This window comes from Salvelinus sp. IW2-2015, linkage group LG10 (genome assembly GCF_002910315.2).
Source record: "Salvelinus sp. IW2-2015 linkage group LG10, ASM291031v2, whole genome shotgun sequence".
In the NCBI taxonomy this organism is placed as follows: domain Eukaryota; kingdom Metazoa; phylum Chordata; class Actinopteri; order Salmoniformes; family Salmonidae; genus Salvelinus; species Salvelinus sp. IW2-2015.
Genome location: NC_036850.1, coordinates 16,651,482 through 16,676,318, shown reverse-complemented (window position 1 = coordinate 16,676,318; position 24,837 = coordinate 16,651,482). Strand labels below are relative to the sequence as shown.

Below are 24,837 nucleotides of genomic sequence, written 5' to 3'. Positions count from 1 at the left end.
ATGTTCTCCTTTCACCCGACACTGTAAATCCCATCACTTACAGTAGGTGGAAATGGAGGAGTTATCAGTGGGAAGCATCTCACATAGATACCCTATCAGATTAGTATCTCTATGGTGTACTTCATGGTTTAAGATAGATGAACTGGTAAGGGTGATACATGATGGTTTATATTATTAAATAGTAATATGAGGTGCTAGACAGTTTCGTTGTTGTTCAGTACCAAGGTACACCAGCTAAAGCTATAGCGTAGCTGGTTTCACTCTCTGAAAGTTTTATAGCTAGACTAGGTTAAGAGGCTTTGGGGGGGGGGGGGGGTTTAAAAGGCTTAACCCCCCCCCCCCAAGTATGTTCATCAAGAAGCCAAGTCTGAAAGTCCTGTGCATATATCCAATAGGATAACATTTCAATCACAGCACCAGTAAAGTTGGATCTTAGAGTTCCTATCCAATCCCAGGTCAAGTTCTGTGTCTCTCACAGAGCATTGTATCATGGTTGGACTGTACATTTGTGTCCATGGTTTTAGAAGTTTTGCATTTTAAATCCTAAACTTCTAAAGTGCCTCAGTTCCTCAGTGTCTACATTCCATGTGTGCTCCAGGCTTTTTCGATGCCCAGTGAGTTCAGGAAACTGCTTTGGGTGTGTCAGGTCACAGGTCAAGGGTCAGAAGTCAATGGAAAGGAACACAGATGGAAGTGGTGTTCTGACACTGAGTCATCAAAGAAAGGACAAACATTCACCAGCTGAAGTTATTAAACTTTTATGAAGGAGGGGGGCTAGAACTCCCCTGTCAGGTAGTGGAATGGAATGGAACCTTAGAACCTTTCCCCGGGTTGTGGCCGATCTAGGAAGAGAGAGGGTGCACCCTGCATACAGCCAGGTTCCATAGCAGGGCCAGGGATTCCCCTGCATGTGCCTCCTAATGGATGGGCATAATGAGGTTGATCGGGTCGCGAGGTGACACATCAAAGCAGTTGGCCCCCGGCAGAGCAGGAACCAGAACAGTCTGGGATTAGACCCTAATCTGATCCACCTACCACACACAGAGACCCCTCTTTACCCTCAGATCAGCCGAGTGTGGGAGTGCACCTGTGTTCTGACTGTGTGTGTGCGTGTGTGTGTGTCCCCGCAGGAGCACTGATAACGAGGACACCACCAAGAGGAAGGTCAACCTGGTGTTTGAGAAGATCCAGACATTAAAGTCGCGGGCAGCGGGGAGCGACAACAAAGTGAGGCATTGTTGTGGAGTTGTTGTAATTTAACTCAACAAACAGCTAAATCTGTGAGCCTCTTATCTTAGCCTTAGGCCAGAAGCTTTCACTTGGTGAGCAGCATACAACGCACCAGGCTGTGTTTACCTAGCATTGACAACAGCCACTGTCGTTACCACCTCCATCAGTGGAGGCTGGTGGGAGGAGCTATAGGAGGACGCGCTCATTGTAATGGCTGGAATGGAATAAATGGAACAGTATCAAACACATCATACATATGGAAACCACAGGTTTGACTCCGTTCCATATATTCCATTCCAGCCAATACAATGAGCCAGTAGCTCCTCCCCCCAGCCTCCACTTACCGCCATGTATAAACCTGTGCGTTATGGGGAGAAACTAGTCACCACCCTTCATTTTGTTCACTGAGATCTGCCATGACCCAAAGCAAAACACATGTTTTTGTATTTTACGAAAATAAGACATCTTAGAGTAATGCTATCATGCAAATATATTGTGAGTGGTTTTGAAAAGGTAAATGGATTCAAATATAACTCCTGTCTCTGTTCCCCCTCCCAGTCTCCTGACATGGCTACCCAAGCCAAAGCCCAGGAACAGAGGGTAGCACTGGAGAAGGAAGTTGTTGAACTGAAAAAGCAGCTGGAGGAGCAAACCAAGGTAATACTATGATGCCATGTGTCACGCCCTGACCTTAGAGAGATTTTTATGTCTCTATTTTGGGTTTGGTCAGAGTGTGATTTGGGTGGGCATTCTATGTTCTATTTTCTATGTTTTTGTATTTCTTTGTTTTGGCCAGGTATGGTTCTCAATCAGGGACAGCTGTCTATCGTTGTCTCTGATTGGGAACCATATTTAGGTAGCCCTTTTCCCTCCTTTCGGTGTGGGAAGTTGTCTTTGTTTCTGGCACTATAGCCCTTAAGCTTCACGGTCGTTTTTGTATTGTTTATTGTTTTGTCGTCGTCATTCTAATAAAAAGGAATATGTACGCTCACCACGCTGCGCTTTGGTCCAGTTCTTTCGACGGCCGTGACACCATGTCAGACATGTTGAACCTAGCTGCTATCTTGGATGTCTGTGCAGGACATGAGAATCCCTGGCTCCCGCCTCTTAAGACACAATAATCCTATTGGTGCTAATACCTAACTTAAGCGGACCAGTAGACATCACAGCCACTGAGTTTGTTGGTTAGATACTGTCAAAACTGTCATTCAGATACTATACTATGAATGTCATGCATTTCATATTTATTTGGTGTGGTGAGAGGAATGGTGTTTTATTAAAGTGTGTGTGTGCGTGTGTCCTTGCGTGTTAAAGAAGCAGATGGGTCTGACTGAGGCACATGAAAAAGCCGGAGCGGAGGTGAAGGACCTGCAGACGGAGCTGGAAAGGAGCCAGGAGGAATGCTCCCGACTGAGGGACAAACTGGCCAAAACAGAGGCTGAGCTCCGCACCACACTGGAGGAGTAAGTGACTGACCACCAGACCAGGGCATGCACTGTGAGGCAAGGAGTGACAGGTCGACAAAGCCCGGCTTAAGAAACCAGCACAATGGGGATAATCCTCAGATTTAAGACTCTTATCGGGGGAAAGTTGTTTATCTATGTCTCTTTTTTTTGTGTAGGAGAAAGTTGTAGGTTGTTTTCTGTAGTCACAGGATGATTATAATGTGTTCCTTGGGCTTGCAATCTCTTTTCGGGCATTGAGTTTCTGTCTTTGTCTGAAAATACTGGCCCCCTATAGTTCTGCTTCCCCTCTGACATTTTGTGTTAATGTACACTGCAGAGTCCCACCAAAGCCCTACAAAGTAGATGTCTGTTGTTAAATGTCTGTTGATGTTGGACTAGTCTCTTAAACCTGGGGATGGATTTGTTGATCCTGATCATGGACAATCACAATAGAGACTGGCCGTCCTGGCGGATGGCAGCTGACAGTGGAGGCCCTGTGGAGCCAGACTCCCCTGTAATCTAATGACATAGAGACGTCTATGTCATGGACTCCATAGAAATAAGAGACAGAGACAGAGAGGGGCCCGCCTTATTTAGAAAGAATCACTCAACTACTCTCATTCATTGTATAATTGATTCAATTTTTCAAGAATGGATTCTCTATTTTGAAAAAGGTTCATGTCAGTATGTGGGAATAAGTACACTGAGCTGGCGAATAAGTAGTGTTCAGTCTACTTACTCTACATCTGCGTGCATGACCCCCTGTCACTAAACAAACCCTCTCTGTGTTGAAGTAGGCAGGTGGTGTGACTGTGATGTGATTGGTAGATCAGTGCCCAGGTGCTCATCATAGCTCCTGTTAGCCTGGAGAACAGGCGTTTCTGACAGAGCGCAGGTGGTATCGTTCCATTGTGTGAAGCAGGGTGCAGGTGTTCAGGTGATGGTGTGTGTGTTGTGACTGTATGCTTCTCTGTGCGGTCTGGCAGGCTGTTCCAGGTGAAGATGGAGAGGGAGCAGTACCAGACGGAGATCAGGGACCTGCAGGACCAGCTGTCAGAGATGCACGACGAGCTGGATGGCGCCAAGACGGTGGTGACAGACGGAGAGAAGGATGCCATGATGGAGGTAAAACACAGGCCAGGTCCCACAACTCTCAGAGGAGAGAGCGTTGACATAGAGGAGCTTAGCGGCCTGCATGGAAAGGGCTTTGCAGTCCCATAATAACCACCATGTCAATACCATTGTAGTGCCAGTGTTGGTAATGTGTAAACATGTTATTCTTTCTGGCACATTTGCTGAAGCATAATTACTCAGGCAATAATGGCAGTGCTGGAGATTTCTGTGCACGTCACCTGTTGAGGTAGCAGTTAATCTCAGGGTGAGATTTTAGCGAGACACTGTCACCACTTCCTCCTCTCCTCCTATATAGGAGCTGATGCAAATGAAGCTGGACTTACAGGAGGTGCTGCTGGCCAAGGAGGAGCAGGAGGAGGTGCTGAGGAGGAGGGAGAGGGAGTTGACTGCCCTGAAGGGAGCACTGAAGGAGGAGGTTGCCACACACGACCAGGAGGTGGATAAACTGAGGGAGCAGTATGAGAAGGAGATCCGCAAGCTGCAGACGTCTGTGGAGAAGGCCAAACAGGTAACCTAGGACATTCTTGGTCCCTTGTGTCATGGTCCCTTGGAGGCTTTGTCTAGTTCCTGGTTGATACGGGGACGCCCCTGAGGACGTTTTTAGGTCGTTCTTTGGACGTTGTGTCATGGTCCCATGGAGGTTTTGTCTAGTTCCCGGTTTGTCCCGGGACGCCACCTGATGGTTGCAAAGAAACGTTATCCTCCACCAAAAAAAAACATTTTAACCAGGGCACACGCACCCTACTTTCATTATACATCACCCCTGTTGCCAATCCCATCAAGGCCCTGATTGGTGGACCACTGTTCTAGTCACAGCTCTTTGTCTTTTTTTTTGGGGGGGGGGTGCGTGTCTTTGTCTTTTGGCAATGCTAGGGATACCCACACCACAAACAGTGTTACATATTTAACATACATGATTACATTGTGTATGTTTATTCATACAGTGATTATTGCTTAACATGTCCTCACCTGGAACATCTTAGTTCATGGAATTCCAATCTTCCTGCTACGCCACCATGTTTGTATCAGTAACTGATTTCACCTGTAGCAGGCTTATTCCTACACTTTGCACTTCAAAGTAAATCTCAGCTCCATTAAAAATACATAGTGATTCAGGAGCAGTGGCGTGCCGTGGGCCTGGGGCCTAGGCCTTCAGTGAGGTACTACACAGTCCCACCCGAATTAATCCACCTCTTATTATCATCAATTATGCCATGGCTCTAGACACTATACATTTAGACAGAAACGCAGTATAACCAGGCGTTGCGTCACCTTGAAATTGACAAATTGAAATTTTTGGGTAAACAGTGTTTAACAGACAACTCAAGTTTGCAAAGCCAGTGTGGCTCCAAACACCAAATCGATCACTTGCAAATAATAGGCATTCCCAGCAGTACAGTTTGCAGTGCTTCTCGAGCCTTTGAGCCATTGACAGCGCTCGTAGTTGAAACTTTGAAAGTGGCGAGCGAACGAACCCCTTTCCCGCCTGTGACAGGCTTTGTGGCGTCGGGCGACCTCTCCTTACAATGTCTAACTTTTCTTGAAAAGTTCGTCTTGAGAATGGCGTTATAATTATATCCTCGACGAAATCGATATCTTCTCCTCCTTCCGCCATTGTGGGTTCAAAAAACAGCTTAGTAGAGTTTCCTAGATCTGCATAGACCTGCCCATAGGACCTGCCTCTCAATATTGGTAATCCAATCAAAAGACGTGGACGCCCTACGCCTGCTAGCTGGCTCCTGTGTAACACTGGAGCCAGCCAGCAGGCGTACAATAGCCAACTCTAAAGCTGATTGGTTGACACAAAATTTTAATTTCCATTCACTTTAAGCTACAAGCGCCCGCACTGTTGATTCTGAAGGCCTGAGAGCAGATTTTAGACCCCTGGCAACACATGATGGCTGAATATGATTGGATAAAAGATCTAACATAAAGACCAGCCCTCCAAATCTCAACCTGGGGCTGGAAGCAGTGCAACCAAGAGGAAAGCTATGAAATGAAGAGTATAACTCTTACTCTGGGGAATAATTTAATACATATTTGTGGGAAAATATATTTAAAAAATATATGTATTCTGATGATGTTTAGGCCAGCAGAGAAGGCCTTGCAGGCCCTGACGGCCCACCACTGTTCAGGAGTAACATTAAAACAGAATAATATGCCCCACCAATATTAGACAAATATAATGAAAACCCAAACTATAATGAAAACCCAAATTGCTGAAATAAGTCAATTAAATCAATGAGAGAATAGTCAGAGGAACTGATAACTAAAAGAGCAGTGTAGATGGCACTCTTTCGCTAAGTGCAGAGATGTATTATAGGTAATGAAGGTGTCAGGGACTTTTAAATTCTACAGACTTTGTGGCGCAGCAGAAAGATCAGCATACCCAAATTCAGAGTTCAATTTCCATTTGGGGTCATTTTAAAAAGTGATCGTGTCAAATGTGATCATATTTTCATTCATTAAAGATTTGTACACTATTAGCTGAACAGCGTACCACTTACCTTAAAACCCCCATATCATTTCATTACTTTGCTTATAATGGTTTGGGACACGTGGGACACGTGACAAAACTCTCCAGGAGACCATGACACAATGTCCCAAGAACCTTCATGGGACCATGACACAATATCACAAGAATGCCCAAAAACGTCCTCGGGAAGGCCCCGTTACTAACAGGAACTAGACAAAACCTCCAGAGGACCATGACATAACATCCCAAGAACATCCTAAAAACATCCCCGGGACAAACCGGTCCCCGGAAAAGGTCCCCCAGAGAACGTTCCCTTGAGTACATCACGCAACGTTTTTAGAAAGTTCTTAGAATGTCAGTGGGATAACGTTGTGACGAAACCCTTTCGGGATTTAATGGGCACGTCGCCAAATGTCCCCAGGACGTCACCTGTTTTCTGGGTGTATTGATGTTAATGGGAGATTTGGGCAAACCCTTGAGTATGGCATCACGTGTACTTTGGGTAGTAAAGTGTTTGTTTAGAAGGTTTGTTTGGGAAGGTTTTTGTTGCCATATGTTTAGCATCAGTAGATATTCGATAGCTTTGAAGTGAAATGACCAGGAAATTTCGACCAGCTTCAAAGTTGTGCCTCAAAATTAAGCTTAATTTTAGTAACTAACACAATAGGACCGTCTTACCTTATGACTGCTGTGTATTGGAATTGGAAAAATAAGATTACGCCCCCATCATTGTCTACCAGCTGTTAAGATATTTCATTTGTTTGGAACAAGTAAATAATGAATGCTATCCAAAGGCCATTGAATTTGTATAACTTTAGTGTTCCATTGTTTATTTATTGAGGAAATGAAACCCTCATTATGTGTTATTATAAGGAAATCAGGCCTTTGTGTTTATTGAGATTAAAATATTACATACAGTATGCATACTTGAATGAATGTCTGGAAAGTCCTCTAGGGGTTAGTGAATCATTGACTGGATGGTGCCGGTGTTAGAGAATGTCATAGTTCTATACATGAACTGCTCTACTCCTCTCTCTTCTTGCACTTGCCTAACTGCATTTCACCGCACACACTGTAATAACAACCCCAGCTGAAGGCTGAAAAACAAGTCTGAAAACGGTTAAACTGTGCTGGGCAAAACACTCCCTTCTCTGTAGTTCAGCTGAACCAACCAAGATAAAAAAAGACTCAGCTATCTGACAGTTAAACTAACTTGTCATCACTTTTCATGGGAACTTATTGGACTCTGTTTACCCTAGATGACATATAGTGTCATTAAGAAGCTTTAGGATGTATTTCATGATGTTGAGGTGTGGTTTTGCTATAAACAGATTTTACTGGGTGGCTCAACAGGAAGAAACATATGACCAAACAAAGCCTTTTAAAGACTTGGGAGAGGGGATGGGGAGAGGGAAATGGACTAGTAAAGAGAAGACAGGGTAAGGAAGTGGTAGAGAGAACAGTGAGGTAAGAACATAAATAGGGCTAATGGAGGAGAGAGGCATAAGAGAACCACACTGACAAGGCTAGAGGAGCATTGTGTTGACTAGGTGTTGCCTGGCTCACATGCTTCCTGTTTGTGTCAGGGCCTGGAAGTCCTCTCCTTGTCCCCAGCTTCCTCCTGCTGTGGTGGGGGTCGACACAGCAGCCAGCCTTGTTGTTCTTGCTTGAGGGGAAGAGTTTGTCATCAAGAATTCACCACCAGTGCTTTATAAACAAGTGACAAGATGTCTGACCTTATTGTTACTCAGTATTCAGACAGTTTGGCTGCTATCAGTTTGGGTTTATCTTCAGTAATTTGGGCCTTTCCCTTCAAATACCAATCCATTGTTAGGTTGTCACACACAAAAACTATTTATGGCAGTTTCAGTCTACTGTACTTTTATCCACCAGGTATTGGCAGGATTGAAAGTAATAAACATTTCTGCATGTGAGTGAGCGACCGCACAGCCTGCTGAATTGCTTAGTATAAAGTGTGCACGGTCTGGCATTCATCTGTCCTGTCTCCCATCGAAACGCTGCTCCTCTCTCCTTCGGCCATGAAATGTGCATTGATAGGGCTGCCCCATGCAGAGAATAATGCTGGAAACTGGAGCACTAAATTGTTCCCGTTGTTCCCGTTGCTCGTTAATTGCAGTGGCAAGCCGTCACTAATCTAATGAGCTGTAGTTCATGAGTTGTGCATTTTTCCTCATTGTTCCTCCTCTCTCTCTCTGTTCATCCATTGAAAGGGCAGGGATAATTGTGGACCTCAGTAGATGAATGATGAGTTTGTTTCACACAATAATAGCAGCAGGGGTTTGAGATATGGTTGGGATATGCTGAATGAAGTGGGTCAGATGTGTTATGGAGTGGACATCTCCTGAAAATATGTATATGTTTGTTTTGTGTCATTACATTTTAGGTTCAATTGTATTTTTATTGAGTTGTAGCATGGTCCATTCTTTAGATGTTAATCTATAGAGGTAGAACCTATAGAGGTCAAACAACAGTATTCATAGAGAATTTATAATCAGACTGTAGCCTTACTATAAGTTACTTATTGTAGATCAGTTCTGTGGAAGTCAGGTTTTTCACAACAGGGAGACTTGAGGGAATGTGAAAAATGTGAACTGATAAGGTACAGTGAGCAGCGAGAAGGGTGTGTCAGAAAATGTTTCTGGCTGGTTAGAGAATGTGCACCCAGCAGACCCCCTCCCTCCTGCAGATTCTGTTACAGTGCTCCAGCTCTGACCAGTGGGTGGGGTCGGGAAGGGTGGGACGTGACCATGGCTCTTCAGGTGGCTGCTGTTATACCCCCTCTCAGGGACATTCCTGATTCTCAACGCTCTCTGAGGGCCACAACCCCAGACCCCAGACAGCCCCAACCCGTAGTCCCAACCCCAGCCTCTAGTACCAGCCCTAGTCCCATTTCCAGGCTCAAACCCCATTCCCAGCTCCAGCCCACTCTCATCCCTCAGCCTTGATCCTCTACCTCCCTCCACCCTACCCATACAGTCATTCCTAAATGAATTATCCACAGTCCCAAGCCTCAGCCCTTATAGCCCTATCTCATACATCCCCTGACACACTGGCAGCTCCATCCCCCAGCTTCTAGCCCTCCACTTGAGTGATTCCTGCCTGTCTCTATTTTCTCTGTGACTGACTTCTTTTTGTGTGTAATCATTGAAGCCATGTGGCCTGGTGAGCACCTCCTCAGGGCTGTTTGAAGGTAAAGAGTCCCACAGGAGGCAGTGTGTTTCCTCAGTTGATGATAGCGATCTGCTGTGTTCCCTTCCCGGCACTGCTGGAAGGTGAGGATTTACTGGGAAGGGAGGGAGGGATCAAGGGAGGGAGAAATATAGGGATTGATAGAGGGAAGGGATTTCTCTTGAAATCTACCAGCAAAAGAGAGGAATGGGTGTCACAGCCAAAGTTCAGCACTTTTTGTGTCCATCTGTTTGCTCTCATGTTCTTCCCTGTTTGAAGAATTTGCCTTCAAAAAGACTTGGGAGTTAGGACGGCTTCTCAGAATTGTTTAGATGAACTGTGATATCCTGCTACCTGTAATGTTCTGCCCATAAATAGTTTTTCACTGGCTCATTGGATGCACACCCATTTTGGTTGCATCTCCTTGCATAGAGCTGGTTGTTTGTGTTTGTAGTGAGAGAAGTGGTTCCTCTGTCATGTGAGGGTCGTGCCTGTGTGAAAGGAGGCTGTAGCCTGAATTCATGGGCCTATTGTTCCTCTGCTGCGTCACTGCCTTGCAGAGCTGAGCTGGTGGGGAGGGAGCCTGCTTTGCCAAAATGCATGCAAGGCTTTGGGGATTCCAACTAATACCCCCAGGAGTGTGGAGTAGAGGGTCAGTGTGCTCAAGACTGTGATGTACCGCAGCTTTAAGACCAGAGGTAGAAAGCTAACTCGCTCACACCAAGACTTAGGAAATATGTGGTTTCTCCACTCAATAGGTTGTTTTGTGTTGGTACATTGCTTTTCAACATCCAACAGAGTAGGGAGTACTGGCAAGTACAGGCAAAGTATTTAGCATGGACTTACTGTCCAGTGGCGTAGTCTGCTCAGGTTGCAAGTGGCACTGGTCACTCTCCCTCCAGCAGGATCTGACCTCCGCTCTGACATTCAAAGCCCAGTCATTTGCCTGTGATTTTCCTCCAGCCCGACCAGACAGCATGATTCCCCAAGGTCTGGCTTTCGTCCAAGAGTTAAAAGAAGTACTATGCTCAATGTCAGTGTTTTGTCCTAATATAATGACTTTCTGAAGGGTCTTTTGATATTATAATCACTCCGGGTTGGCCTCATATCAACCATTTAAGATCAGAATAGAGTACTGTGTGTGGAATTTTGACATTGTGTCATCCCACTCCCTTCTTTTGAAGCCACTGGCCTTCTGGCGAAGTGCTAAACAGTAATAATGCCACATTCTGGGGAGGCTTGGCGTTTTGTGACAGTAAATGTTAATTCTCTGGTTCAATTTTTTTGACACAAAGGGCCAGTGTCCCTCAAAGCTCTACTGTGACTGCCTTCTCACTGCACTGGCCTATTTAATTCTCTATTAAAGCCAAACCCCCCTGAAATCCTATCATTTGGCCCGGCAATAGAGACTCCATTTAAAAAGGTTTCTGTTTCCATGTCCCGAAGGACAAGACAAGATTTGATTGCTGGCATCTTATGGTGACTGGAGAGATGCCAGTGCTCCTCAAGCAGCAAGTTTTAATTTCCACTGCAAGCTTTTCTCCCAAGCCATCACAAACCTGTCTTTACTAGGCAGACACTAGTCTATGTACCTTTTGTTGGAGAGCATCTCTATTGTAATGCATACCTTCTTGCTGGTGAAACAAACTAAGGCTTATTCATTGCCGGAGAAAAGCTTGAGTGACCTGTGATGCTATTCATTTTGCTTGAAGACAGAATGCATGGTGTTGAATACCGTTAACTTGATATCACACAGGATATGACCCGTTCCTGGAAGGACCTTGGTCATCTTTGTGCTTCTATTTAGTCCCGATTGCCTATCTCGACTTCCCCTCTTATCCCATATTTACTTTTCCCTCAGGGAGAGCACATGAATGGAAGTCATTTGAAAACAGGACCATAAAACTGAGGCCGCATCAACGTTGGCTCACAGTACCCTCTAAGGTAGACTGAAGTAAACAATTATAAAGGTTGTGGTGTTGAGCGTTGATTTTATTCACTTGTGGTTGTGGCCAGTATGTGTCTGTTTGAACGATGTCACCACCAGTGTGTTGTTGCAGCTGGGGTAGAGAGATATCCTGTGTTTCTCTGCATCCTGACCTAGGTCCTGGGTTAGGTAGGGGGAACACTCTGCCCTTCAGCTCCTAACTAAAGCCTTTCTGTCAGGGATGCTGCTGGGACATTATAGCAACTTGACAATGTGTCAGCTCAATCAAAGAAGTGTTGCTTTGTACCTTTCCCAAGGCCATGGTAGAGCAGAGGGAGCAGAACACTGTGCTCCACTATAGTTACWTATTTTTGATWTACTGTAATCTTACACTGTGAGTGTTACTGTCTGAAATAGGTATTATTTCTAAAACCTTGTGAATGCTTCATGCCCACAACAGTGCACTCATATAAAAGGTTGTGTTCACTGTTGTGAATGCATGTGATAGTAAACACATAAAATGTGTTTAGGGGTGTGTCAGGACTTTTACATTAATCTCTGTAGTATAGATGACACCAGTTTGTCTGTGACAACCAATCAAAGGGTATGCTACTCACTGACAAGTGCATGAGTACACCACAATCTTTATTTTCAGGATTTGTTGAAAGATTAACATTTTGATTCAGTTAAAAGTCAGATTATACTTTTTTGATGCGTTGTGGATGTCACGACTTCCGCCGAAGTTGGTGCCTCTCCTTGTTCGGGCGGCGTTCGGCCGTCGACGTCACCGGCTTTCTAGCCGCCACCGATCTACGTTTCTTTTTCCATTTGTTTTGTCTTGATTGTACACACCTGGTTTCCATTACGTTATAATTTATTCCCTATTTAACCCTCTGGTTCCCACATGGTTTTGTGCGTGTTTGTTCTTTGTTAAGTAGTAGCTCTGTTGTGTCGAGCTGGAATATTTTTCCCTGTATGGTATTTTTTTGTGATTTCCCGAGTAAAGTACGTTGTTACTCAGTTCTGTGTCCTGCGCCTGACTCCGTCCTACCTGCTGCACACTGACTCTTGACAGTGGATTTAGAATGGATTAACTCTCTTGTCATTTAAAAAGGGATATGTATGTGCCTATAAATGTGAATAGAGTGGGGCTCTGCTGGATGTGGGATTACCCTGGCAGGATTCTTGTGGACTGTAATTGGTGCAGGAATATCAGCAAACTCCATTGTTTGTTCCCTGGGCTCCAAAGCAGATTCAGCAGGGGTTTGTGTGTGTTCCCAGCAACCTGAGAACACCCTGTAAAAGCTCCGAGCTCACACACTGGGCCATGCATACTTCACTGCATTGTTAGTGCCACTCTTTTTACTGGCCGCACAATGGTAGTTAATGCCTGACTATAGACACACAGTTTAAGAGTACACAAGAGAGCCCTTGAAATTAAACTCTCCAATTGTTAATTTTGAGGCTTTGTAAAAGTCTGAGCGAGTAAAAAATGGCAAACACAAGGAACAATGATCACCAGGGCACCCTGTGAATTTTCACCACCCGTGGCTCTTTCTCCCCTACGCCCTCTGGGTGGTAGTGCCCAGACTGGACTCTCAAAGAACCCAGGATGGGAAATGGGACAGTGAAAGAGGGGGTGAGGGGATGTTTGTATGAGAAAAAAACTGAGAACTCAATGAGTCTACATTTTCTGTATGTTCCCCTCCCCCTCAACCTGACCTCTACCCACAGCCCCAGTTGATTAGTTTGAATACAGAGATGATACCACAATCTTCACATATTCTAGCTAAGTAGGCGAAGTGACCTGTAAAACAGTGAGGTTTTTCACAAGCTTCTACCCCCTGCTGTCCTTGGATTCTGTACAGTCCTAGACAGGTGAAAGATGTTTGAATATGCCCAATGTTTTGAAAGAGAACACCGCCTTAATTTACACATTTTAAGCACGTTTTTTGTGTGAGAATATCCTGGTCTGGGATGTAGGTAATTCCAGTGACACCTGCATATCAGTCAGTCAGTCTGTCTGTGTACTTGTGCCCCAGCTGACCCATGCAGGGATAAGGGTGTCGGGGAGGGGAACAGGCCCAACAGGCCTCAGTGGGTCCTGGAGGTGGGGTGGTTAATGATCTGTCTTCTCTGCTCTCCCCTCCACTGGGTGACTTTAACCCCTCGCCTCCCACCCTCCGCTCAAACACTGGAACACCAAGCCTCAGTGACCAATGAGGGTCCTCCAACTCACCCAGTGGTGAGGGGATGAGTGAGGGGGCAAGGTGGTCGGACTTTGGACTCTTTCAGCTCTGTGGACAGATAATGAGTCACTAAGGGACCATAGTACAGTGGTTCTAATGACAGATGAGGGGATTCAAACACATTCCCAAGCGCTAAGTCAGATAGCTTCCTTTTAGGACACCCATTTAGTAAGACATCTGTATCTAACTAAACCTATGACTGATAATCACAGGTCTTGTAATTGAAGTAGTTTCATGTCATTAGCTGTCTGCTATTTATCATGCTGTTTCGTTAGTGAATGGTTTTTCACTCTCCACTGAGTGAGTCAGCATTGGTGCTCACCTGGAGCACAGGGTTTGTGTGTCTTTGTGTGTGAAACAGATGCGTCTGTGTGCGTGCGTCAGGTGTGAGTGGAGTATGTGACTGGTACGTGCGTCAGGTGTGTGCAGTGTGTGTGTATACACAGGCTTCTCTTGGACCTGTCCAGTGAGAGGTGCCTATCTGCCTGCCTGCTTGTCCAGGTGAGGCTAAGGGGAATTGAACCACAGTGTGTTMATCTGCACCGTTTGCCTCTAATCCCCCTGGGAGCAGACATTCCTCCTCATAATGAACAGTCCCTCCCTGCCTGCATACTGTATAACATGAATGGGGAGAAAACTGATAGCTACATTATAAATTGGGTGGTTTGAGCCCTGAATGCTGATTGGCTGAAAGCCGTGGTATATCAGACCGTAAACCACGGGTATGACAAAACATGTGTTTTTACTGTTCTAATTACATTGGTAACCAGACCCCATCACCTCCCTGATTACCTTCCCTATATATGTCACTCCCTTTGGTTCCTTCCCCAGGCGTTATTGTTTCTGTTTCATGTCTGTGAGTTGTTCGTGTTTCTTGTTTTGTATTATATTTTCATTTATTTATTAAATGATTCAGTCCCTGAACTTGCTTCGCCGCTCAGCGCACATTGTTACAATAGCAATAAGGAACCTCAGGGGTTTGTGATATATGAATATATAATATATTATATATATATATATATATATATATATATATATATATATATATATATATATATATATATATATATATATATATATATATATATATATATATATATATATATATTGAAAATAAGAATTTGTTACTGACTTGCCTAGTTAAATAAAGGTAAAATTAAAAAAATTATAAAATATGGCCAATCTGCATTGCCTCGTGCATAAGAACAGCCCTTAGCCATGTTATATTGGCCATATACCACACTCCCTCGTGCCTTATTGCTTAAATATAACCTGTGTTTACGTAATCATATTTAGTCAATTAAATATAGGCCTAGTACTGTAATGAGAATGGCCAGGAGCCATGTGATCCAACCAGGAAAAACTCTAGGCCTTGGGAATAGCTTTTATCTAGGGCTTCTAGTTTCTCCTGGTTAGGGAAAACTCATAGCCTTTGTATCAGTAGTCAACTTCAAGCCCATATGAACGTAAGTTCCTGGTTGTTTCTGTGGAGGCGTGCAGCACGGGTATTCCTCACTGTAGTAAACAGAACAAGAAACTGTCAAACCTGTTGTCTGGCATTCTGTCAAGCATAGCCTCATTTCCAGATATTCTTGTTTTTGAACAAATATGTCGGGAGCCTGGCTGCTACAATATCTTCTTAAACTGTCACATTCAGGATATAAAGTAAATCCCTCTCTGACAGGATCATCACAGCAAAACCTGCTATCTGTTTTTCTATGCAAAACTTAATGCGGGGCTAGATAGTGCTGTGTGTTGTTGTCAGCTAAGAGGTTACATGAAGACAGAATTCAGGTTTCCCCGAGTGCATTGACTGCTGTCCCTTAGGACAGGCTAGCCAGGGCAGGCTCTCCATTGATAAAACTGGGCAGAGGCAAAGCACACAGGGACCTCCTTTCACACTGTCCTGCCACAGCAGCCAAGTTCATACAAAGACAGGCTGCCACCAACAGTGGGTCATCTAATTATGGAATTTGATCATGTTTAGTGACAAGCGGTGAACAAGCGAGAGCCATAAGGCTTAAGCAGCAGCCCCACAACTGTACAACTCCGGCAGGTAAAGCTATTGAGACATTGTTGTTGGTCATGCTCAGGGGACTCAGAATGAAGTGGACAGATTTACTGGACTGGACCATTCACCTCAATCTCCCCAGCCTTTTGCGGGTGACATGCTGTCTTTGTGTGGGCCAAGCTACAGCAGTAGAGGCAGTTCAATGGGAGGTGAATGGAGGCTTAGAGTTATTGTCATGCATCCACCTCTTAAATCCCCTTGAGCTTGTCATGAAGGAGTTGTTTTGGGAGTCTCTTTGAGGAGGAGTTGTGAAGGAATTTGAGTTGCCTTGTAAATAAGACCGTAGACTTTTGTTTTTAACCAGTTGTCAAGCCAGTATTGTGTCCTTTTCTGTACAACGTTGCATCTTTCTACGCTGTATTTACTTTGTACTGACCCTTCTGTCTGTTCTCCAGAGCAGTGCTGCAGTGGGCAAGGAGAAGGCTGAAGTGGAGGCAGCCAAGGGGGCAGTGGAGGGCCAGGCGGGACGTCTTAGCCAAGAGGCCGAGAAGCTGAGAAAGCGGGCACAGGAGCTGGAGAACGAAGTGGCCAAACTCAACCGCATCATTGATGATGCCAAGCTACAGGAGAGCAAGCTGGGGGACAGAGTCAGCCGGCTTGAGGTGAAGAACAGAGAAACCTAATGTACTGTAGCAACGGTCATAGAAATTGTTTAAATGTTTTTTAAACAATTTGCATAAATGCAACTGTTGGACAGTGGATGAAGATACTCCAAACTTTTAGAATATGTATAATCCATCACATGAATTATAGCGCATAAAACATTTACTGGCATGGACAAAGGGATTTTGGTGGGAATTCAGGTATTCAATTTATTGTCAAATAAAGAAAGAAAAACGTAAATCCACCCATATATACATTATCTTATTGTATCAGTTTTTGTAGATATATACAGTTGAAGTCGGAAGTTTATTTTTTATGATGATTTTTTTATGATTTAAATTTTGACCCCCTTTTCTCCCCAATTTTCGTGGTATCCAATCGCTAGTAGTTACTATCTTGTCTCATCGCTACAACTCCCATACGGGCTCGGGAGAGACGAAGGTCGAAAGCCATGCGTCCTCCGAAGCACAACCCAACCAAGCCGCACTGCTTCTTAACACAGCGCGCCTCCAACCCGGAAGCCAGCCGCACCAATGTGTCGGAGGAAACACCGTGCACCTGGCCCCCTTGGTTAGCGCGCACTGCGCCCGGCCCGCAGACCACTGCGCCACCCGGGAGGCCCTTGAAGTCGGAAGTTTACATACATTTAGGTTTTAGTCATTAAAACTCATTTTTCAACCAATCCACAAATTTCTTGTTAAAAAACTATAGTTTTGGCAAGTCGGTTAGGACATCTACTTTGTGCATGACACAAGTAATCTTTCCAACAATTGTTTACAGACAGATTATTTCACTTATAATTCACTGTATCACAATTCCAGTGGGTCAGAAGTTTACATGCACTAAGTTGACTGTGCCTTTAAACAGCTTGGAAATTTTCAGAAAATGATTTCATGGCTTTAGAAGCGTCTGATAGGCTAATTGGCATCATTTGAATCAATTGGAGGTGTACCTGTGGATGTATTTCAAGGCCTACCTTCAAACTCAGTGCCTCTTTGCTTGACATCATTGGGAAAATCAAAAGAAATCAGCCAAGACCTCAGAATTTTTTTGTAGACCCTCTGCAATTCTGGTTCATCCTGGGAGCAATTTTCAAAATGCCTGAAGGTACCACGCTCATCTGTACAAACAATATTACAACAGTATAACACCATGGGACCACGCAGCCGTCATACCGCTCAGGAAGGAGACGCGTTCTGTCTCCTAGAGATGAACGTACTTGGTGTGAAAAATGCAAATCAATCCCAGAACAGCAAGCAAGGACCTTGTGAAGATGCTGGAGGAAACAGGTACAAAAGTATCTATATCCACAGTAAAACGAGTCCTAATGACATAACCTGAAAGGCCGCTCAGCAAAGAAGAAGCCACTGTCCAAACCGCCATAAAAAAGCCAGACTACAGTTGCAACTGCACATGGGGACAAAGATCGTACTTTTTGGAGAAATGTCCTCTGGTCTGATGAAACAAAAATAGAACTGTTTGGCCATAATGACCATCGTTATGTTTGGAGGAAAAAGGGGGAGGCTTGAACAGCCGAAGGACACCATCCCAACCGTGAAGCACGGGGTGGCAGCAATGTTGTGGGGATGCTTTGCTGCAGAAGGGACTGGTGCACTTCACAAAATAGATGGCTTCATGAGAAAGGAAAATTATGTGGATATATTGAAGCAGCATCTCAAAGACATCAGTCAGGATGTTAAAGTTGGTCGCGAATGGGTCTTCCAAATAGACAATGACCCAAGCATACTTCCAAAGTTGTGGCAAAATGGCTTAAGGACAACAAAGTCAAGCTATTGGAGTGGCCATCACAAAGCCCTGACCTCAATCCTATAGAAAATTTGTGGTCAGCAACTGAAAAGCGTGTGCGAGCAAGGAGGCCTAGAAACTGACTCAGTTACACCAGCTGTGTCAGGAGGAATGGGCCAAAATTCACCCAACTTATTGTGGGAAGCTTGTGGAAGGCTACCCGAAACGTTTGACAAAAGGTAAATAATTTAAAGGCAATGCTAACAAATCCTAATTGAGTGTATGTAACTTCTGACCCACTGGGAATGAGATGAAATAAATAAAAGCTGAAATAAATCATTCTCTCTACTATTATTCTGACATTTCACATTCTTTAAAAAAAGTGGTGATCCTAACTGACCTAAAACAGGGAATTTTTACTAGGATTAAATGTCAGGAATTGTGAAAAACAGAGTTCAAATGTATTTGGCTAAGGTGTATGTAAACTTCCCACTTCAACTGTATATATATATTTTATGTGCCTCATTTGCATAAATACACAGGGTGTATTTGCATATATGGAAACATTAACATAACAGGGCTGCAACTACCAAATACTTTCTCTGTCTACCCTACCCGCACTCACATGCGCTGTCTAGACTGCCTCATTAATTACTGTTGTCAAGTTCTCTTGCATAACAGGGCTGCAACTACCAAATACTTTCTCTGTCTACCCTACCCGCACTCACATGCGCTGTCTAGACTGCCTCATTAATTAAACAAGTGTGTCAATAGCAGGATATCCTTGGATTAAAAATCAACACACTTTGCTCTAAATTAAACATATCTAAAGATACTTTACATTGTTTATGAGATCAGACATAATATCACAATAATCATTTCAGCGCATGTAATTTGTAAACATTTCAACTGTATTCAATTCTTTCTTCTCTTTCTTGTGATGTAATTGTCGAGGCGTTGCGTTAAATCCCTGACGAAGCTTTAGCGTTATTATAGATTCAACTGAAAGACATTGTATTCCATTGACCCCATTTCAGCCGTTACCGGGGTGTGTTTGACAGGTCATTACAATCATTTCCGCAGTCGTAATGTTAACGAATAAAAAATACAGGCACAAGCAAAGTATGAAACAGTCGCAGGAGTAAAATGAAAGCAATCAATTCAGCAAGATTTAAGTTACAAGTGGATTTTGCGTCCCTCAAACACAGGAAATAGATGGCTGAAAAAGACAGATCCTCGGGTGTAACATGAGCTGCTAGTTATATAAAGGAGAGCCACTGTAAACTGCACAGGAGTGTCAATCAGATTGACAGTAATAAAACTTTTCACATTGAAGATCAGATCTGTTACCTATTGTCTTATGCTGGTGTATATGTGTATGTGTAAACTCACAGATAGAGAAGAGGCAGCTGGAAGAGTCTTTAGAAGAAATCAAGGAGCAGGAGGAGGAGATGTCACGTGCCAACCGTGCTCTGACCACAAGGTTAGAGGATGTACAGGTAAGATTGACCAGGCTCTGACCACAAGGTTAGAGGATGTACCAGGTAAGATTGACCAGGCTTTGACCACCCCGGTTAGAGGATGTACAGGTAAGATTGACCAGGCTTTGACCACCGGTTAGAGGATGTACAGGTAAGATTGACCAGGCTTTGACCACCCAGTTAGAGGATGTACAGGTAAGATTGACCAGGCTTTGACAGCACGGTTAGAGGATGTACAGGTAAGATTGACCAGGCTTTGACCACCCGGTTAGAGGATGTACAGGTAAGATTGACCAGGCTTTGACCACAAGCTTGGGAGAATTTACTGGTGAGAATAATAAAGCATAAGTGCTGGTCCTCCTTACCATTCTGACCTATTTTTCTAAACTCTTTCTGTTCCAGAGGAACTTGACCAAGCTGAACCGTGACCACAGAGAGCTGGAGGAGAGGCTGAAGGAGGAGAGTAGTCAGAAAGAACAGTTCAAGAACACTAAGAATGAGATAGAGGACGAGAGGAGTCTGCTGGACCGCACAGTGGAGAAACTACAGAGGGAGGTGAGTGGACCAACTAAAGGCCTTCGGACATCCTTGTTTTAGTCAATCAAATATCACACCACATGCATGTGTCAGTGTGCGCATGCATGTCTGTTTGTTAGCAAGGCTAACTCTACCTTCTCCCTGTAGATGAGTGAGATCGTGGAGGCCTCTCAGTCATCCACCCAGGAGCTGCAGGAGCAGATAGACGTGTACAAGGAGAAGAACCGTCGGGAGCTGGCTGAGCTTCAGAGACAGCTGAGGGAACGGGGTGTGGAGCTGGACAAGTCCTGTCTGGCTGCTAAGTCCCTGCAGGAGGAGGTGGGTTGGCCAGTGGTCCCCATGACAATGGAGGATGAGCCATTGTCCTGACTCAGTGTGTTGTAAACCCCCACTCAGGGTTTGTACAGTGAGGTCATGGCTTTGGAATGTGTGTCCTCTCCCCTCTTATACTTCCCCTTTGCCCTGAACTGGACCAGAAGCTCACAGCTGTAGATGCCTGGTGGCCTGGTGGTATTACAAGGTTAAAGAGGTTAGATAATTTATATTTTCATAGATATCTGTGGTTTAGTATGAAGAGTTGGAGCTGTGGAGGGTGGTAAAATAAATCTGAGTCATTGTTTTTCTATTGGTGAAGCATCAGAATGTTTTAGCAATCTAGAACTTCAGACACTAGGATGAATTTATGAACCTCTTTTAATTGAACAATATATCAAAGTATTAGCTGTGACTATCTTACATTACATCCATTGTTCTCATACATTAAGGGAGTTGTAGCTAGGTAGGGTTATGGAATTTGGAGTGAGCCTCTGTAAAGTTCTTCATGGCATTTTGCCTCAATTTAGGAATTCTCCAGCTAATGTTTTTCCAGTACTATGGTTCATTTTCACAATCTAGCTATAACTCCTTAGTAGCTGTGGTTTGCACCACATAATGTTGTTATAACCCAGGGTCACTCCTCATTGGGTATGGTTTGACCTACTAAACACTTTGGAATGTTTGGAATGTTTTTGTTGAATATGGGATAAGCATTGTTTATTTGATCTAATAATGTCCTCCCTCATTGTGTGTCTGAGTTACTAACCCCTGCAGAATGTCATTAAAGAAAACCTATTTCCCTGTCTCTTATACACATCTAGATGTGTATAAGAGACAGGTGTAATGTAGTCTACCCAGTGTAATGTAGTCTACCCAGTGTAATGTAGTCTACCCAGTGTAATGTAGTCTACCCAGTGTAATGTAGTCTACCCAGTGTAATGTAGTCTACCCAGTGTAATGTAGTCTACCCAGTGTAATGTAGTCTACCCAGTGTAATGTAGTCTACCCAGTGTAATGTAGTCTACTCAGTRTAATGTATATGCACAGATGGGATATGCTGATGTATCTTTGTCCAGCTGGTCTACAGGAAGAGGGGGATGTAGTGTCATTGTTGTGAGAGCTGGAATGACTGACCCCACATCCTCCTCTCCTCCCCGCTGATCCATACACTCCTCTAAGGCCTGGTGATGAGGTCACTGTTTCATCTGCTTCAGATCTCCAGTCTGTCCCAACCCCCACATCCATCTTATAAGCATGCACATTGAGACCTGCTAAAGACAAATGTATTTTCTTCTTTCATCTTCTTCACTCACCAGGCTAGTGTTTTTGAAAGTTTCTCTTAAGTCACTTTTGTTAAAGGAACAGATGGCATCTTGTGGCCACTGCTGAAATTGCATTGCTAAAGCATGCATGACAGGTATGGATGTTACTGTAACAGTATGACACATATGTGTGGTTTATTGTTCGCTGTGGTGTACTGGTAAATGAGTAGGAGGCATTCACAAAACTTGTTTTCCATTCTGTTTTAAAAGTATGTGTGGTGTGTGTCCTGCAGCTGAGCCATGTGGAGGAAGACCTGAGGCAGTGTAAGAGGGAGAGGGATGATTCGGTGMTCAAGGAGAAGGCCCTGGAGCAGAAAGTCTATGACCTGGAGGTGGAGGCAGAGACCAAAGCCCACTCCAAGGATGACAAATTCCGACAGGTCAAACTCATGGAGGTATGGAGGAATATCTTAATTATTAATTTCTCATTGTCTCTAAATTATACACATGTGTTCATGGAGACTTTTTGTGCTGTATTAATTGTCTTCAGTCAGTGTATGCTAGTCCTTCCATTTCGTCTGTTTGTTTGTACTTGTTTGTCCTGAGGAAGGAACAGTTCCCAGCTAGCACATAACGTTCTGAGAACCATATGTTTCTTAGAGCTTGGTGAGAGCAGCGTTGTCCTATGGTTATTTTGCATACAACCTTCCCACAACTTTCTGGGAATAGTGCAGGATAGTTACTTGGTTTTAGAACATTCTTGGCACATTTAAGGAATTTGACAAAATAMCATTTTCTTGGTATTTCATTACTTTAACAGAAAGTTTCCTAAAAGTTCAAACATGGTTACATTTAATACAAATGTTTGTAATGTTCTAGGAACATTCTCCAACTGGTTTGACATTGGGCATGTTCTGAAATTGTTCAAAGAACGTTAAGAGACAAATTCTGTGGGAATTTCAGTACTTGCTGAGTGGACTAATTCCATGGATAGAGAACAGAAGATTGTAGTTTGAGAGATAAGCAGCATGTTATTATGCACATCTGGTTAAAATGGTGTGCACGTGTTCAGTGTGTGATATTGGAAATATGGATCTGATTGGATGCGCTTAGCTTAATTGGCAGGCCCTCATTGGTTGTTGGCCAGGGTATTCAAGTGTACTTCCTTTGAGCGGGTGCAGATGGACTCAGCTTGGAACCAGCTATGTTGTATCTCTTGTCACATTAGAAAAATACCATCTTCATGATGTTAATGTTTTATACTGTCAAGTTTCTCTTCGCAATAACAAAAAATAATCTGCTTCCTTTAACCGGGGTTGCAACAGATTGGCGACAAGGTACCAGAGTTTTCGTCTGAAGGGGAACAGAGCGAGTAAGAAAGTGCAAGCTCCGTCGAGACAGTCTGTAGAAAAGCTAGTGCCGACGGCAAGGCTGAGGATTTTCACTTTGAGGACAGTTTCAAACAGTATTTTGAAGTTAATGGACTCAAGTACRAGGATAAGTCAAAAGCCATTTTTCTTATTGTTGGCAGAGTCTCACAATTTGTTAATGGACTTATGTGCTCCACAGAAATCAAGTGAAAAAATGTTGATAGTTGGTCGCGCTGTTGAAAAGTCACTACGTACAAATTTTATTACTGAAAGATGAAAGTTTCAGTCAAGGACTCAACTCGAGGGAGAGTCTATTAGTGAGTACTTGGCTAGTTTAAGAAAAGCATTAGCCACATGTAAATTTGTTCAGTTTCTTGAGTCAATACATGATACATGACAATACCTTTGAATTAACAAAGAAAACTGCTGTGCACTTTCACAAAATACTTTAAGCAAATGCAGGCGAGAAGAAAAGCGTTGCCAAGAAAAGAGACAACAGGTAAACCATGTTAACATTGCGCGGGAAAAGGGCACAAGCCAGATGAGTGCCGCTACAAGGTTTGAGTGTCGGGAGTGCAAGAAGAAAGGACACATAGCCAGGGCATGTCGGGAGTGTCAAGTGAGGAAAAAAATGACGAAGCAAACGAAATGGAACAAGCACCTGGATGCTACGAGGGAGAGGCCTCCTTACTTCAACTGCAGGAAGATGAGAGGTGCAACGATGATCAGCACCAGGGCAACGAACACCAGCGAGAGAGAGGCAAGAACGTCATTGCAACAGAGATGAGCATTACATCACACTCCAGCGCCAGAGTGATGAGCATTACATCTCACATGAGAGCCAGACATCTGATAAAGGGACATCGGCTGTTTTAGCCACTGACTGAGTTGGGTAAAGTAAAAGGAATTGAACTGTTTGTATTAAATACAGGTAAAGACATTACTAAACCGTACTGTGTATGTAAGGGTAGATGTGAGACTCAACATGGAAGTTGATACAGGTGCAGCAGTTTCTGTGATATCAGAGAGGTTGTATAACCGCAGGTTCAAAAAGGTGAAATTGAGCCCTGCTGTTACATAAGCCTTTGAGGGAACGCAACACCCGGCTACAACTCAACTCCCCGTGGAGTGAAAAAAAAAGGTATGTGATTGTAGGTGCGGGTAAGGATGACAGAGGCAGAGAATATTACCGTTTACAGGGAATTTATTCTTCCCTCACACGGTAAAGTGGGGAAAAGGGGCTGGACGGAACCAAAGCAAAGAAAAGTTAAAGTTCCCCCTCTCCTACTTTACCTGCCTACCCATTCTTAACACCACCTGGCGCGATAACCAAAATACAGCGGGTGGTCCGGCCAGGTCTTACCTAGTGTGCAGAGACAGAGTAAATACTACAGGTATATGTATGCCCGCAGGCCCCTTGCCTAAAAACTCCCAAGGTGCCTTCCCCTTCCCCCCCTGGGAACAAATGAAACAGAATAATTCAAACTTAGTGGACAATTTAAATAAACCAAAAACACTAGGTACTACGGTATACACATACCTCTACAGGAACAGCTACAAAACCATTTTCAACAAATTTACTAGACCAACACAGGACATACAAAGAAGCTCTCTCTGCTAACAAAGAAACACTGGCTTTTAAAGCTGCAGAAGGAGTCGATAATTGCAGTCAGCTGTATCCCCTGACGAGAGGGCGGGGTCAGAGCTCCAATTAGTGATGGGCCGACCAATCAGCTGCTTTGGAATCCAGGAAGCCATCCTGAAATACACACACATACAGTTGAAGTCGGAAGTTTACATAC

At 44.0% G+C, this 24,837-nt stretch overlaps 1 protein-coding gene across 1 annotated transcript in view; it reads left to right on the top strand.

The window, feature by feature from the left end:
• The window catches only part of LOC111969390 (cingulin-like protein 1), a 43,572-nt gene that overhangs the window by 6,194 nt on the left and 12,541 nt on the right, over positions 1 to 24,837 (top strand). The window contains 10 exon segments of the mRNA XM_023995492.2: positions 1,131 to 1,227; positions 1,789 to 1,887; positions 2,545 to 2,693; positions 3,662 to 3,800; positions 4,105 to 4,317; positions 16,117 to 16,323; positions 19,465 to 19,569; positions 19,954 to 20,106; positions 20,236 to 20,406; positions 21,959 to 22,120. Of these exon segments, the coding sequence (XP_023851260.2) occupies positions 1,131 to 1,227; positions 1,789 to 1,887; positions 2,545 to 2,693; positions 3,662 to 3,800; positions 4,105 to 4,317; positions 16,117 to 16,323; positions 19,465 to 19,569; positions 19,954 to 20,106; positions 20,236 to 20,406; positions 21,959 to 22,120 (1,495 nt within the window).